We start from the raw sequence: 15,598 nt of genomic DNA, 5'->3' as shown, positions 1-15,598 counted from the left end.
GCTGAGCAGGGTGGAGCCAATGATAGTCCTCCTTAAAATCTGATTCTCGTGGTTAGAATGGTCAGGTTGTAGCCTGACAGTCCAGTCCAGGCAGAGCACACCGCGTGCTGTGGCTTCCACAAGTGGCAAGGTAAAGAGGGGTGGTTGGACTCTGAAGAGCTGGGAGAACCACAGCAATCTTCTGAAGAGGAAGTTGAGGACATTGAGCAGGAGGAACATAACTTTCAGGAACTTCAGCATTAGGCACGAGCCAGGCTAGACTTCATTGACATCTGGTTTCAATAGATGTGAGCTGGGTGCTGTGATCATTCATCGACTATAAATTTGGTGATGTGCAAAAGGCAAGTTGCCCTTTTTGTTCTCGAAAGCAAGCACAGATCTTTTTTCCCCCTTTTTTCTGTATTTACTGTTGTTCAATAAATTACATTTTCAACCTTTTTGAAGGTTTCCAGTCAGTGATACTCCCACATTGAACAATGACAAGGTCATAGAGTCAAAGAGATGTACAGCACAGAAACAGACCCTTTGGTCCAACCTATCCATGCCAACCAGATATTCCCAACCCAATCTAGTCCCATTTGCCAGCACCTGGCCAATAACCCTCCAAACCCTTCCTGTTCATATACCCATCCAGATTTTAAATGTTGCAATTGTACCAGCCTCCACCACTTCCTCTGGTAGGTCATCCCATGCACATAACACCCTCTGTGTGAAAAAGTTGCCCCATAGGTCTCTTTTATATCTTTCCCCTCTCACCCTAAACCTGTGCCCTCTAGTTCTGGACTCCCCCTCCCCAGGGAGAAGACTTTGTCTACTTACCCTATCCATTCCTGTCATGATTTTGTAAACATCGATAATGTCACCCTTCAGCCTCAGACGGTCCAGGGAAAACAGCCCCACCTTATTAAACCTCTCTCTATAGCTCAAACCCTCCAACCCTGGCAATATCCTTATAAATCTTTTCTGAACCCTTTCAAGTTTCACAATATCTTTCCGATAGGAAGGAGACCAGAATTGCACACAATATTCCAACAGTGGCCTACACAACATTCTGTACAGCTGCAACACGACCTTGCAACTCCTGTACTCAATACTCTGACCAATAAAGGAAAGCATACCAAACGCCTTCTTCACTATCCTATCTACCTGCGACTCCATTTTCAAGGAGCTATGAACCTGTACTCCAAGGTCTCTTTGATCAGCAACACTCCCTGGGACTTTACCATTAAAAGTATAAATCCTGCTAAATTTACTTTCCCAAAATGCATCACCTCACATTTATCTAAATTAAACTCCATCTGCCACTCCTCAGCCCATTGGCCCATCTGATTAAGGTCCTGTTGTAATCTGAGCTAACCTTCTTCACTGTCCACTACACCTCCAATTTTGGTGTCAGCTGCAAACTTACTAAATATATCTCCTATGTTCACATCCAAATCATTTATATAAATGATGAAAAGTAGTGGATCCATCACTGATCCTTGTGGCATTTCACTGGTCAATCTGAAAAGCAACTCTCCACCACCACCCTCTGTCTTCTACCTTCAAGCCAGATCTGTATCCAAATGGCTAGTTCTCCCTGCATTCTATGAGACCTAACCTTGTTAACCAGTCTCCCATGGGGAACCTTGTTGAACGCCTTACTGAAATCCATATAAATCATGTAAACTGGTCTGCCCTCATCAATCCTCTTTGTTACTTCGTCAAAAAACTCAATCAAGTTTGTAAGACATGATTTCCCACACACAAAGCCATGCTGACTATCCTTAATTAGTCCTTGCCTTTCCAAATACATTGGAGAAAGTGAGGACTGCAGATGCTGGAGATCAGAGCTTAAAAATGTGTTGCTGGAAAAGCGCAGCAGGTCAGGCAGCATCAAAGGAGGAGGAAAATTGACGTTTCGGGCATGAGCCCTTCTTCAAGAATGAGGAGGGTATGCCAAGCAGTCTAAGATAAAAGGTAGGGAGGAGGGACTTGGGAGAGGGCATTGGGAATACGATAGGTGGAAGGAGGTTAATGTGAGGGTGATAGGCTGGAAAGGGGGTGGGGGCGGAGAGGTCGGGAAGAAGATTGCAGGTCAAGAAGGCGGTGCTGAGTCTGAGGGTTGGGACTGAGAAAAGGCGGGGGGAGGGGAAATGAGAAAGCTGGAGAAATCTGCATTCATCTCTTGTGGTTGGAGGGTTCCTAGGCGGAAGATGAGGTGCTCTTCCTCCAGGCGTCGTATTGCCATGGTCTGGCGATGGAGGAGGCCAAAGACCTGCATGTCCTTGGTGGAGTGGAAGGGGGAGTTAAAATGTTCAGCCACGGGGCGGTTGGGTTGGTTGATGCAGGTGTCCCAGAGGTGTTCTCTGAAACGTTCCGCAAGTAGGCGGCCTGTCTCCCCAATATAGAGGAGGCCACATCGGGTGCAGCGGATGCAGTAAATGATGTGTGTGGAGGTGCAGGTGAATTTGTGGTGGATATGGAAGGATCCCTTGGGGCCTTGGAGGGAACTGAGGGGGGAGGTGTGGATGCAGGTTTTGCATTTCTTGTGGTTGCAGGGGAAGGTGCCGGGAGTGGAGGTTGGGTTGGTGGGGGGTGTGGACGTGATGAGGGAGTCGCGGAGAGCGTGGTCTTTCCAGAACGCAGATAGGGGTGGGGAGGGAAATATATCCCTGGTGGTGGGGTCTGTTTGGAGATGGCGGAAATGATGAAGGATGATACGATGTATCTGGAGGTTGGTGGGGTGGTATGTGAGGACCAGTGGGGTTCTGTCCTGGTGGTGATTGGAGGGGCGGGGTTCAAGGGCGGAGGAGCGGGAAGTGGACGAGATGCGGTGGAGAGCATCGTCAACCACGTCTGAGGGGAAATTGCAGTCTTTGAAGAAAGAGGCCATCTGGGTTGTTCGGTATTGGAACTGGTCCTCCTGGGAGCAGATGCAGCGAAGGCAAAGGAATTTTTACAGTTGGGAATATGGGATGGCATATTTACAGTTGAGAATATTCCCAATTCCTTCGCCTTCGCCTTCGCTGCATCTGCTCCCAGGAGGACCAATTCCAATACCGAACAACCCAGATGGCCTCTTTCTTCAAAGACTGCAATTTCCCCCCAGACGTGGTTGACGATGCTCTCCACCGCATCTCGTCCACTTCCCACTCCTCCGCCCTTGAACCCCGCCCCTCCAATTTCCACCAGGACAGAACCCCACTGGTCCTCACCTCCCATCTCACCAACCTCCAAATACATCGTATCATCCTTCGTCATTTCCGCCACCTCCAAACAGACCCCACCACCAGGGATACATTTCCCTCCCCATCCCTATCAGTGTTCCGGAAAGACCACTCCCTCCGCGACTCCCTCGTCAGGTCCACACCCCCCACCAACCCAACCTCCACTCCCGGCACCTTCCCCTGCAACCGCAAGAAATGCAAAACTTGCGCCCACACTGGCCCCCTCAGTTCCCTCCAAGGCCCCAAGGGATCCTTACATATCCATCAGAAATTCACCTGCACCTCCACACACATCTTTTACTGATCCGCTGCACCCGATGTGGCCTCCTATACATTGGGGAGACAGGCCGCCTACTTGCGGAACGTTTCAGAGAACACCTCTGGGACACCTGCATCAACCAACCCAACCGCCCCGTGGCTGAACACTTTAACTCCTCCTCCCACTCCGCCAAGGACATGCAGGTCCTTGGCCGCCTCCATCACCAGACCATAGCAACACGACACCTGGAGGAAGAGTGCCTCATCTTCCACCTGGGGACCCTCCAACCACAGGGGATGAATGCAGATTTCTCCAGCTTTCTCATTTCCCCTCCCCCACCTTTTCTAAGTCCCAAACCTCAGACTCAGCACCGCCTTCTTGACCTGCAATCTTCTTCCCGACCTCTCCGCCCCCACCCCCTTTCCAGCCTATCACCCTCACATTAACCTCCTTCCACCTATCGTATTCCCAATGCCCTCTCCCAAGTCCCTCCTCCCTACCTTTTATCTTAGCCTGCTTGGCATACCCTCCTCATTCCTGAAGAAGGGCTTATGCCCGAAACGTCAATTCTCCTGCTCCTTTGATGCTGCCTGATCTGCTGCGCCTTTCCAAATACATGTCAATCTTGTCCCTCAGGATTCCCTCCAACAACTTAACCATCACCAATGTCAGGCTCACTGGTCTATAGTTCCCTGGCTTGTCCTTACCACCGTTCTTAAATAGTGGCACCGCATTAACCAACCCCCAGTTTTCTGGCACCCCACCTGTGACTATTGACAATACAAATATCTCAGCAAGGGGCCCAGCAATCACTTCCGTAGCTTCCCACAGAGTTCTAGCATACACCACCAAGACACGATGCTATGCTAGACGTCCATGAAAGATTAGCATTCCCTTACACAAGGTTCAAACAAACAATAAAGCTAAGGACAATTAGCTCTCATAGCTTGATTCTTGATGATAGCTGAGCAGGTGGCTGCCCATAGTGGATCAGTGGTTAGCATTACTACCTCACAGCGCCATGGAACCAAGTTCAATTATCACCTCAGGAAACTGTCTGTGTGGAATCTGTACATTCTCCTCATGTCTGTGTGGATTTCCTCCAGGCTGGGTATATGAATAGGAAGGGTTTGGAAGGATATGGGCCAGGTGCTGGCAGGTGGGACTAGATTGGGTTGGGATGCATGGACGGGTTGGACCGAAGGGTCAGTTTCCATGCTGTACATCTCTATGACTATATATGCTGATGTCGGACTAGGATGGACAAAGTCACATGACAGCAGGTTTATTTCAGAGCAGTGCTCTGAAAGTTTGTGATTTTAAATCAACCTGTTGGACTATAACCTGCTATTGTATGATTTCTGTCTTTAAATATGTGCAGGTTAGGTGGATTGGCCATGTCAAATTGCCCATAGTGTGCAGGGACGCAGGACAGGTGGATTAGCCATGGGAAATGCAGAGGTTACGGGGTTAGGGTAGAGGGGTGGGTCTGGGTGCATTGTTCTTCGATCGGTCAGCATAGGCTCGATGGGCCAACTGGCCTGCTTCCGCACTATAGGGATTCTATTTTATGATCAGATAGGCAGTGATGTAAAACAACGAATCATTTACAAATGTGGTATTCTGCTTGAAATATATTATCACTCATGCCACCTATCTGCCCTTTGAAGGTTTTCTTTGATATTTCGTTCCCACTATACACGCTGTGAAGCTATTCCTATTCCTGTATTCCAGCATTTGACTTGGTGCACATCCGAGCTTTAAATATGATCTTGGCTGTGCAAATCCTGGATGTTCTCAACAGCAGAAGTATTTCTGTCACTGGTGAGCTCAAGATAGCACAACAACGACACCATCAAGGCACTGTGCATATGTAATGAGGTGAGCAGCAAACAACTGTGTGAGATAACTTGCTAGACCTCAGAGAAACCTTCAAAATTGCTGAAATTAACACTTAGTGGATTTCCAGTGGAATTTCAGACCAGTATTCATTTTGCCTGATCTTGAAACCAGCTGTAGATGCAGAACCATGATTACAAGCACAAACTGACATGAGAAATTGTGTGCAGGAACTTGGATTAGAATTTACTTCATTGGCATGTCTTCCTCACCAGCAACAATTGAGAATCTATTAGACTTTGTTCACCCATGGTTATATAGAAAGATAAGCGAGGTGAAGGCCAGCAGCTATTCTGAACAATATGTTGTAATCGATGGTGATAAGTGGTATATGAACTGACTTTGTACACTTGTGATCTCTTTAATCCTGTTTTAAAGAGCCAGGTGTGATTGAGATTTATGCAAGACTTATACAACATCCTTACTTATTTGCATATTGTGCTGGCTCTGGCCAACCTTTTACCGTAAACACACCTAGAAATATGAACTTGTATTATTCTCAATCTTATTTCACATTTTTCTGTAAATGACCTGTTGGCAAAATTGAACCTCATACAAAATATTAACTTTTTATATATGCTGTGTTATATGTCAATTGCATCTATAACAAATTAACTCATAATATCTGTTTGATATATTTATTCAATGGTCTGGGTGTATCAGGTAACCTTGAAGGAAACTTTCCTCTGTGACAAATCTTTTTGTTTTGCAATCAGCAAAAGAACAAGTTTTCTTTCCTTCCAACATACTGGAGAAAGTCTTGTACGAAAGAAAAGAAAACCTACAACATCCTGACAAAGGATATTTGTTATTCTCACTGTCTTTCAGATATTCTTTAATCAGCCTATGCAAAGATGTTATGACACACCTTGCAAACCCATGACCACTTCCATCCAGAAGGACAAGGGTAGCAAATACAAGGGAACTGCCACTCACCATCCTGACTTGGAAAGAGATCATTGTTCATCCACTGTCACTGGGTCAAAATTGTAGACTTCCCTCCCTAAAGGCATTGTGGGTTTTACCTACAGCACATGGACTGCAGCAGTGTGTGACAGTCTGTAACCCCTCCCCCCTCCCCCACCCCACCCCCTCCAAGGGCAGTGTGCAGGTACAGTGGTGTAGTGATTCTGGGCATACATGAAGGATCTCACAGGCAGTGCCCTTCTCACCACCAGCCGAGTGATGTCTCGGTGCTTGTTGGAAAGTTCTAGTGAGGAGGCATTCTGCCAAATGACTGACAGTCTGAAACAGGATCCATCCTCTCCTTTTCCTTTAGGGTCTCAAGGACACTACGTGCTGACCACTTCCTGATGGACTTGCGGTCAAAGGTGTTTCTCTTTGCAAATTTCTCCACAAAGGAAGTTTGGAGAGCAATGCAGTGGTTTTAGTCAAGGTTCATCCTGAGCAGCTGTGCAACACAGGACTCTGTTCCCCCGGACCCACCAATACAAACATTGGCTGTGCCTGGAGGACCATCAGCTTGGTGAAAGGCACTCTCTGCCTGAAACTTGTTGACCTTCCAGAGCAAGGAGTTGATCTTGAGTGAATGTTGTTGACTGACAAATTCCTACTTCCAAGAATACATGGGGCACCTGCTGTCAAGATGCAGTAGGGAAAGACCACTGTTTGAGGACTTTGGCCAAAGTGCAATGAGGGATCTGTTCAGTTATTGGACCTTCCTGGTGCCTCAAACATATGAAAATGTAATCTTGTATCAGTTAAGAAATGCCTTGGGTTTGTTGTTCTACACTTGTAAAGACTGTCTACAAAATTGAACTGCTCTAGTGACCATGTATGGAATACATTTTTTTTATTAATAAGGTACGTTTTTGAAATTAAAAAAAAGCATGAACAGCTGCAGTTCAAAAGGACAGCTCACTACCACCTTCTCAAGGGTAACCAGGGATAGGCAATAAATGCTGGCCCAGCCAGCGATGCCCATATCCCAGGAGTGAATTAAAATAAAGGTGTGACTTGAATCCAGGTCTAGTCTGGTCCAGAGGTAGACCAGGTAGTCCAGTGTACCACTGCCCCACAAGACACCGTTGTCTTGCCTTGCTACACTTGATGAATTTTAATCCTGAGTAGCTGCATTGGCCAGGAGTCCTTCATTTCTCTACACGAGAGGTTGGGATGAATTCAGACCTTTGACAGGAGAGATATTGGTCAAACAATAGAGATATTTTCCTTTATTCTTGTAGTGGATGTGGATGTTCTTGGCAAAGTTTTTGCTCATCCCAAATTGTCCTTGCATACTGATTGACTTTCTCAGCTATTTTGGAGAGCAGGTCGAGCCATCATTGCTGTTTGAAGACAGATGTAGGCCGGAGCAGAGAAGGGTGGCTGGCCTGCTGTGATAGGGTAACTAGGGATTTCAATCCCTTCACGGCATCAGCCCTCCTTAACTTTGAAATCTCCTCCGCCCGTACAGATCTCTGAGATATTTGCTCTCCTTAAATTGTGGCCTCTCCAGCATCCCTGATTTTATCACTCCACCATTTGGCGATCACACCTTCAGCTGCCTGGGCCCAAAGCACTAAAATGAGGATTTCCCCTCTCCTCCCTGCCCCCACCATCCCCCCTCCCCCCACCCCCACCCCCCCCCCCCCCCCACAACAGCTCTCGCTCTCTCTAGCATTCCTCTTTCAAGATGCTCCTTAAAACTGATATCTTATCTGTCTTAACGTCTTCCTCAATGGTTCCGCTTCATACTGAGTTTATCAATACTCCCCTGGGATATTTCGCAATGTTAAATGTGAGATATAAACATAAGTTGTTTCTGTATCCAAGATTTTCCATCCTGTGCATCTATTTCACTAAAATCGTAGGATTGATTAATTTACTCATGTATAACATGGAAAAAAAAGTATTTTATTAGGAATACATAAGAAATGATAAACAAACTATCAGTGAGGTAGACCAAAATGTTGCAGTAAGTCTGAACAGCGTCAAGTTTTCCTGCCTAATAAACTTTGCTAAAACAGAACCAAACAATCAATATAAATAAATGGATATTTTCACAACAATTGTTGGAGAAGCCATGAGTCAGAAGGTTGTAAGTTCAAAAGTAAAATACATGGCAATGCTGGGAGTCTGAAATAAAAAGAAACATGCTGGATATACTCCGCAGATCTGGCAGGGTATGTGGAGTCAGAAACAAAGTTAACGTTTCTAGTCAATGACCTTCCATCAAAATTAAGAAAACAAGTATCGAAATGTTGAAACGTCGCTCTGGAATCTTAAACACATAATCTGGGCTGACGTTGCAGTCCTGCACTGAGAGAGCGCTACACTATCGGAGGTCTCATCTTTCAACTGAATTGTTAAACCGAGGACCCTGCTTATCCTCAGAGGCAAATATTGAAACAAACAAACGAGCAGATATCATTCCTGCTACCCAAACCAGTGCTGATCCCTTAACCAACATCACTAAGCCTGATTATCTGCAAAATCATGATTTGTGGGATCTTGCTGTGCACAAATTGTCTGTTGTGTTACAACAGCAACATCACTTTAAAAGTATTTCAATGCTTGAGATCATGGAAGTTGCTAAAGAAATGCTGTCTTTCAGGAAAGCATTAAAACAGCAGAGTTAGGAAAGCTTTAATCATTGTGATATGTAAGAGTGCATTGGGTAAACTGCACCCCAAGCACAGTGAAACTCTTTCCGAAGCATTTGCATATGATTCATTGCTAGTTAGCACATCAATTCTTAGATACGATGCTCATAAATTGATTAGTAACTGAGGGCTTTCCAAGTTTTATTGCCATTTGATCTGTTGCTACTATATATTCAGCAAGCCCAGCAAAGAGAATCATTCCCAGAGCAAAGGAAAAGCAGTCAGCTATGAAACCACATGCCTCGGTCTGATTATAACTCTATTCAAAATGGCACACTTCATGTTTCTAGTGCCAATCATAGTTCAGCTGCTGTTTCTGCAAGTCATAACATCACAGAAAAGGTAGGTTGCTTCTTCATTAGCTGTTTCATTGACAGGCAATGATATGAAATACCATTCATGCCTGAGGGAAGTCAAAACAGGGTAGTGGATGGAGCAGACAGGTTGAGGGTGGAATGGATCGAGGTTGGGATGGGGGCTAGGGATGAAGAAGTGGAGTTCATCACAGGCAGGTCTAATCACATCATTCCCTGATGAACACTTTTCATTTCGGGGCAATTGGACTGTGACCTCCAAAGGCGCAAATCCTCTCTGAACTTGTTCCCCTGATTATGGAGATCTATGCCTTTGAAAGAAAGAGTTTCACAGTCTGGTAGGGAGCTTAAGATTACCTGGTTTCTATTCTTCTCCAGCCTGGTGAGAAATTCTGATAGTTGGAGGGGAAGAGTTTTCCACCTTCTCTCCACTTCCTCCAAAGATGACTTTAGACATATCAAACAATGCCAGAGCCCACCTTTCTGCTCTACAGTATTGTGCTAGGATTAATTCCTGGTGGGAGTGCAGCTCACTGAATAATCCTCTCTGTAATGGCAGTGTGAACTATCTTAACCGATTTACTCCACCGCCACTGCCGTTGTTTAATATACTACACAATTGATTTTCTGCATGATACTATTAAGTGTCACTGACTCACAGAGTGGTTGTGTACCAGAACGTAGAGCTTATGACTCCCTACTCTTCTCTGTCAAGGCACTAAAATCACCAGCCAGAAAGAGAATTTCAAAGGCGAAATTTCACTTCTGACTCACAGTTCAGCCATCCATTTTACCTCCTGCTAAATTTTCCTTATCGCTGAAGGTTAAACTTTAGTTCCTTCACTCAGAATACAATGACAGTTTCTCCTTAGTCAAAAGGCAATTACCAGTTCCAAAATTGGAATGCACATTTCAGGGGAGTTGCCTAATACTCTTTATCACCTCAGTGTTTTATAATATATTCAATCAATGCAATGGACAAGTGTTAAGTGTGAATTTACCAATAAAAGGTACAGGTTTAATGGACAGGACCTATTTATGGAACACTGATGGAAGTCCAGAGTCTGGTTATTCTATACTTGTATTTAAAGGTCTCATTTCTAAAAATATTTTGTTAAATCTTCCAAATGTACCAAAAGATAGAAACCTATAGACACAGAATTTACAGTCAGTTGAATATATGTTCTGCTCTATTAGAGGCTTTGTTCAATGCTTTAGGAACCATACACCCAAAGTCAAGTGGATGCCTCATAGCAAATCCTTTTGTGTTTTGTTATTATATTGTACTCACTTCCCTCAGAGATAAAGTTAAAAATCACATAACACCAGGCTATAGTCCAACAGGATTTATTTGGAGGCACTAACTTTTGAAGTGTTGTTTCTTCATCAGGATTTGGACTGGGGTGTACAAAATTAAAAATCACACAACACCAGGTTATAGTCCAACAGGTTTAATTAGAAGCACACTAGCTTTTGGAGTGACACTCCTTCATCAGGTGATAGTGGAGGGCTCAATCCTAACACAGAATTTATAGCAAAAATTTTCATGAAAGAAGTCAAACTATGACTGTATTCTAACAGATGAAAGGCTTAACAGACAATCAATTTTTCAACGTATAATTTCAGTTACATCACACTGTAAATTCTGTGTTAGGATCGAGCCCTCCACTATCACCTGATGAAGGAGTGTTGCTCCAAAAGCTAGTGTGCTTCCAATTAAACCTGTTGGACTATAACCTGGTGTTGTGTGATTTTTAACTTTCTTCACCAGGTGGTTGTGGAGCAGAATCATAAGTCACAGAATTTATAGTAACAGGATTGCAGTGTCATGGAATGTAAGATTAAACAAATTTAGTTTAAGTCTTTCATCTTTTAGAATGATCATGTTAGTTTCAGTTCCTTTATATGTAAATTGCAGAACGTTATTAAAGTTACATTCTCTGTTAAGACAGCTTTAACAATCGGTGCCATCTCAGCTCAGATGAAATGCTATTAGTCTTCAACGTGTCATTGATTCACAGACTGGTACCATAATCTAGAGTTTATGACTCCCCACTCTTCCCTATCAAGGCACTAAAATCACCAGCCAGAAAGAAAAAATTTGCAAGGTGAAATTTCACTTCTGACTCAGTAGGGCCATCCAATTTACTTCCTGATGAAGAAGCAGCACTTCGAAAGTTAGTGCTTCCAAATAAACCTGTTCGACTATAACCTGGTGTTGTGTGATTTGTAACTTTGTCCATCCTAGTCCAACACAGGCACCTCCAAATCATGACTTCCCTCAGAGAGGGCTGAAAGATTAACTTATTTGAAGCTGAGTTAGATATTTTTGACAGTGAGGGAATTGATGGTTATGGGGTTGCAAACTGAAAAGTGGAGTTGAGACCACAATCAGATCAATCATAATCATATATAATGGCAGAGCAGATTGATGGGCTGAATGGCCATCCCCTTACAATAAAATCCAATATTCCCATTATTTATCAAACAATACAATGACGATGATTTGCACATTATCATCTGTACTACTAGCATTGAAACACGGTTGAATGTTTAATACTGTAAAGGTTCTCTCAAGGATAAGTTGTCAAGCATTCTGTTTTCATTAGATAGATTTCTTTACAAAATTGTGTTGCCAGTTGTGTCAGGAATGTGCTGAAAGGAGTGAGAATTGGGAAGAACAGGTTACTTTGGACTTCTGATTCCCAAGTTTCTAGATCATTGGCTTCTTTTTTCTCATCTCACAATGGGTCTGTAATCAACATATTAATAGAGATTTGAATCATAGAATCCCTATAGTGAGAAAACAGGCCCTTCAGCACAACAAGTCCACACTGACCCTTCAAGGAGTAACCCATGGAGACTCATTACCTACCCTATTATTCTACATTTATCTTGACTAACTCACCTAACTGCACATCCCTGACACATCTGGCAATTTAGCTCGGCCAATTCACCTAACCTGCACATCTTTGGATTGTGGAGAAAACTGGAGCACCTGGAGACACAGGGAGAATGTGCCAACTCCACACTGACTATGGCCTGAGGCTGGAATCGAGCCCGTGTCCCTGGTGCTGTGAGGCAGCAATGCTAACCACTGAGCCACTGTACTGCCCTAATCACAGTTGATCACTGTGATTAATCAGAAATACCACTATTTTTATATTATGTTAAAAATCACACAACCTCAGGTTAGAGTCTAACAGGTTTACTTGGAAGTACAAGCCCTCGGAGCATTGCTCCTTTGTCAGGTAGTGAGTGCACCAAAACCTTGCACTTCCAAATAAACCTGTTGGACTACAACGTGATGTTGTGTGATTTTTAACTTTGTCCACTCCAGGAGAAAGTGAGGCTGAAGATTAGAGTTGACCCGACCTGCTGTGCTTTTCCAGCACCAAACTTTCAACTTTGTCCACCCCAGTCTAACACCGGCACCTTCACATCATTTGTATTATGCGACAACTCAGATAATAAGGTAAACTAACTGGATATTGACCTTGTTATCTTTTGGCGTTCCTACGTCAGCTATCACAAAGTTCTGAGTTCAAGATTCCCCTGAGGTGTGAGCTCAAAAATGAAAGCTGATGATGCAGTTCAGTTTTGAGAGATTACTACATTGTTGGAGATGCCATTTCTTTTGGGAGAGACATTGAAACTGAGACCATCCGCCTGTCTGCTCAAGTGGATGTAAAAGAATTCATGGTCACTGCTTCTCAGGGGAACAGGAAAGTTCTTCACTCTCAGTATCCTGGCCAATATTTATCCCTGAGGGAACATTACAAAACAAAAGGTTATCTGGTGATTGCCAATTTGCTATTTGTCAGATGCTATAAACATATTACACTTCAAAAGTACTTGATTGGCAAGTTTTGAGAAGTCTAATTGCCATAAACAAAATATATGAATGCAAGTCTTCTTGCTTTCTACAATAATGAGCTAAACGGAATGCCCAGGTGTGGACTTAGTTTTCAGCTCTTTTTCAGGATGGAGTAACGAGTACAATATTTATTCTCAATATTCTTTGGACATTGAAGAAGGGAAAAAAAGGGCATGTGAAATTTGTTAAACAATTCAGAAATGAATCAATAGTTTTAGTGGATAATTTTTTAAAAATTAGAAAGGCTAGCCAGAAACTAAAATATATCACAAAAAGTTGAGACAGTTGGAGTGTAAAGAGGAAATGCAGCAACAAGCAATATTTAAATATACAGATTATTATAAGGAAGATGAAAAAAATGATTAAAACATAGAAATATGAAATGGATAATGTACAGCTGGACAAACCAGGAGGAAATGTCAAATTACAAAACAAACATAAATAAGAAAAAAAAATAGTTACAGAGAAAAACAAAACTCCAAATAATGTATTGGGCCATTTTCTAGTGTAGAAATAGGTGAGGATTAAAGATAACTACAAAACACAAAGCGATTCAAAAATAACAGACTAAGTATCATACAGTACAGGAGGAGGCTATTATGGTAATCATGTCATTGTTAAACCTTTGAAAGAACTTTCCAATTTGACTCACTCTCCTTTCTAACTCACTGTTATCCTAGAGATTTTTTCAACTCTGTTTTGCCTTTGAGAGTTATCATTGAATCTGCTCCCATCATACTTTCGGGCAGCACATCCTGACAATAACTTGTGACGTAAATGCTTTTCTCATGTTTTCTCTGGTTCTTTTCCCAATTTCTCATTCTTTCTCACCTCATTCTTCTGCAGTTGTGCATAAGTTTCCACATTCCAAATGTTTTGTATCCACTTGTGCGTAGTTAATAGTTGTAATATAGCAGCCAATTCGCACACACAGTAAGTGCCCTCAAACAACAACGAAATCAATGACAAGTTTATTTGGCTTTTGTTATTGGTTGGGAGATAAATGTTGACCCTTACACAGGACTCTTCTTCAGAAGAATGGCAGGGATTTTATTTTACTACCAGTTCAGAAGAGTATTGAATTCACATCTTACCGAAACATAGCATGTTTAACAGCGAAGCATACCTTCAATACTGCACTCCATGTACTGATGTGGTGGTGAGGAGGAGAAATATTGTGGCAAATTGGCCCTGGAGAGAAACTCACCCAATTATCTCCATTTTATCATTTAGCTGCTGAGTGCAAAGATAACATATTGGCATAGGTAGAGGATTGATTAGCTATCAGCTGTCTTACCAGACCATAAGACTGGGAGACAACAGTGGAGGTTTAACCTGATGGTCTCCACAATTCAGACAAGGGGAGAGGTTGAGAAGGAGACTCGTTCATAGTAACCTAAGCCAATGCAGGAATTGAACCCACATTGTTGGCATCACAATTGCATCACAAACCAGCCATTTAGCCAAGCTAACTGACCCCCTATTAGGCAGTAGGGACTGGGTGTAAATGGTTTACAAGCTGTAGCAAGTGGTGTGCCACAGTGATCAGTGCTCGGGCCTTCAAGTTTTACAATTTGTACAAATGATTTGAATAAAGAAACCAAAGGTCTGGTTGCTAAATTTGTTGATGATACAAAGATATACAGGAAAGTAAATTTTGAGGACACATAAGAAGGCTACATAGGATTATAGATAGGTTAAGCGAGTAGGCAAAAATCTGGTAAAAGATGTACAATATAGGAAGGTGTAAAATTGTCAATTTTGATAGGCAGAATTTAAAAATACTAAATGGTGAGAGGTTGTAGAGCTGTGAGATGCAGAGAGATCTGGGTGTTCTAATGCATGAACATCAAAACAGACAGCAACTAATTAGGAAATGGGTTTCCATATTTAATAAAGGATGTAAAAGCACTGGAAAAAATTCAAAAACATTTCTAGACTAATACCTGGAATGTGTAGATTATGTCATGAGGAAAGTTAAGACAGGCTAGGCTTATATCTGCTAGCGTTTAGAAGACTAAGGAGCAAATTGATTGAAACATATAAGATTGTGAAGGATCATAACAGAATGCGTGTGCAGAGGATGTTTCCTCATGGAAAAATCTAAAGCTATGGGTAACTGTAAAAATATAGGCATCACTCATTTCAGAGAGAGATGGGAAAGTGTTTCTCACAGAAGGTTGTGAGTCTTTGCAACTCTCTTCTTCAAAAAGAGAGGTGGAAGAAGAGTCTTTGAATATTTTTTAGGTAGAGATTTAAAGATCCTTGATAAGGAAGGGGGTGAAAGTTGTCAGGGGTAGGCAGGAATGTAGAGTAATCAGGTCAGGTATGATTTTATTGAATGATGGAGAAGGCTCTTGGGTCATGTGGCCTTCCTCTGCTCTTAACTTATTATGTTCATATAAAAGAGGAATTGC

General features: G+C 42.9%; 1 protein-coding gene across 1 annotated transcript in view; it reads left to right on the top strand.

The window, feature by feature from the left end:
* The first annotated feature begins 9,261 nt into the window (after window positions 1-9,261).
* Window positions 9,262-15,598, top strand: part of LOC140478623 (IgGFc-binding protein-like) — a 76,494-nt gene continuing 70,157 nt past the window's right edge. The window contains exon 1 of the mRNA XM_072571841.1: window positions 9,262-9,332. Within this exon, the coding sequence (XP_072427942.1) occupies window positions 9,271-9,332 (62 nt within the window). The 5' untranslated portion in view covers window positions 9,262-9,270. The remainder of the gene's footprint in view (window positions 9,333-15,598) is intronic.

The sequence above is a fragment of the Chiloscyllium punctatum genome, chromosome 6 (assembly GCF_047496795.1).
Source record: "Chiloscyllium punctatum isolate Juve2018m chromosome 6, sChiPun1.3, whole genome shotgun sequence".
Lineage (NCBI taxonomy): Eukaryota > Metazoa > Chordata > Chondrichthyes > Orectolobiformes > Hemiscylliidae > Chiloscyllium > Chiloscyllium punctatum.
Note: the sequence above shows the minus strand (reverse complement) of the source record. Positions and strands in the feature narration are given on the sequence as shown.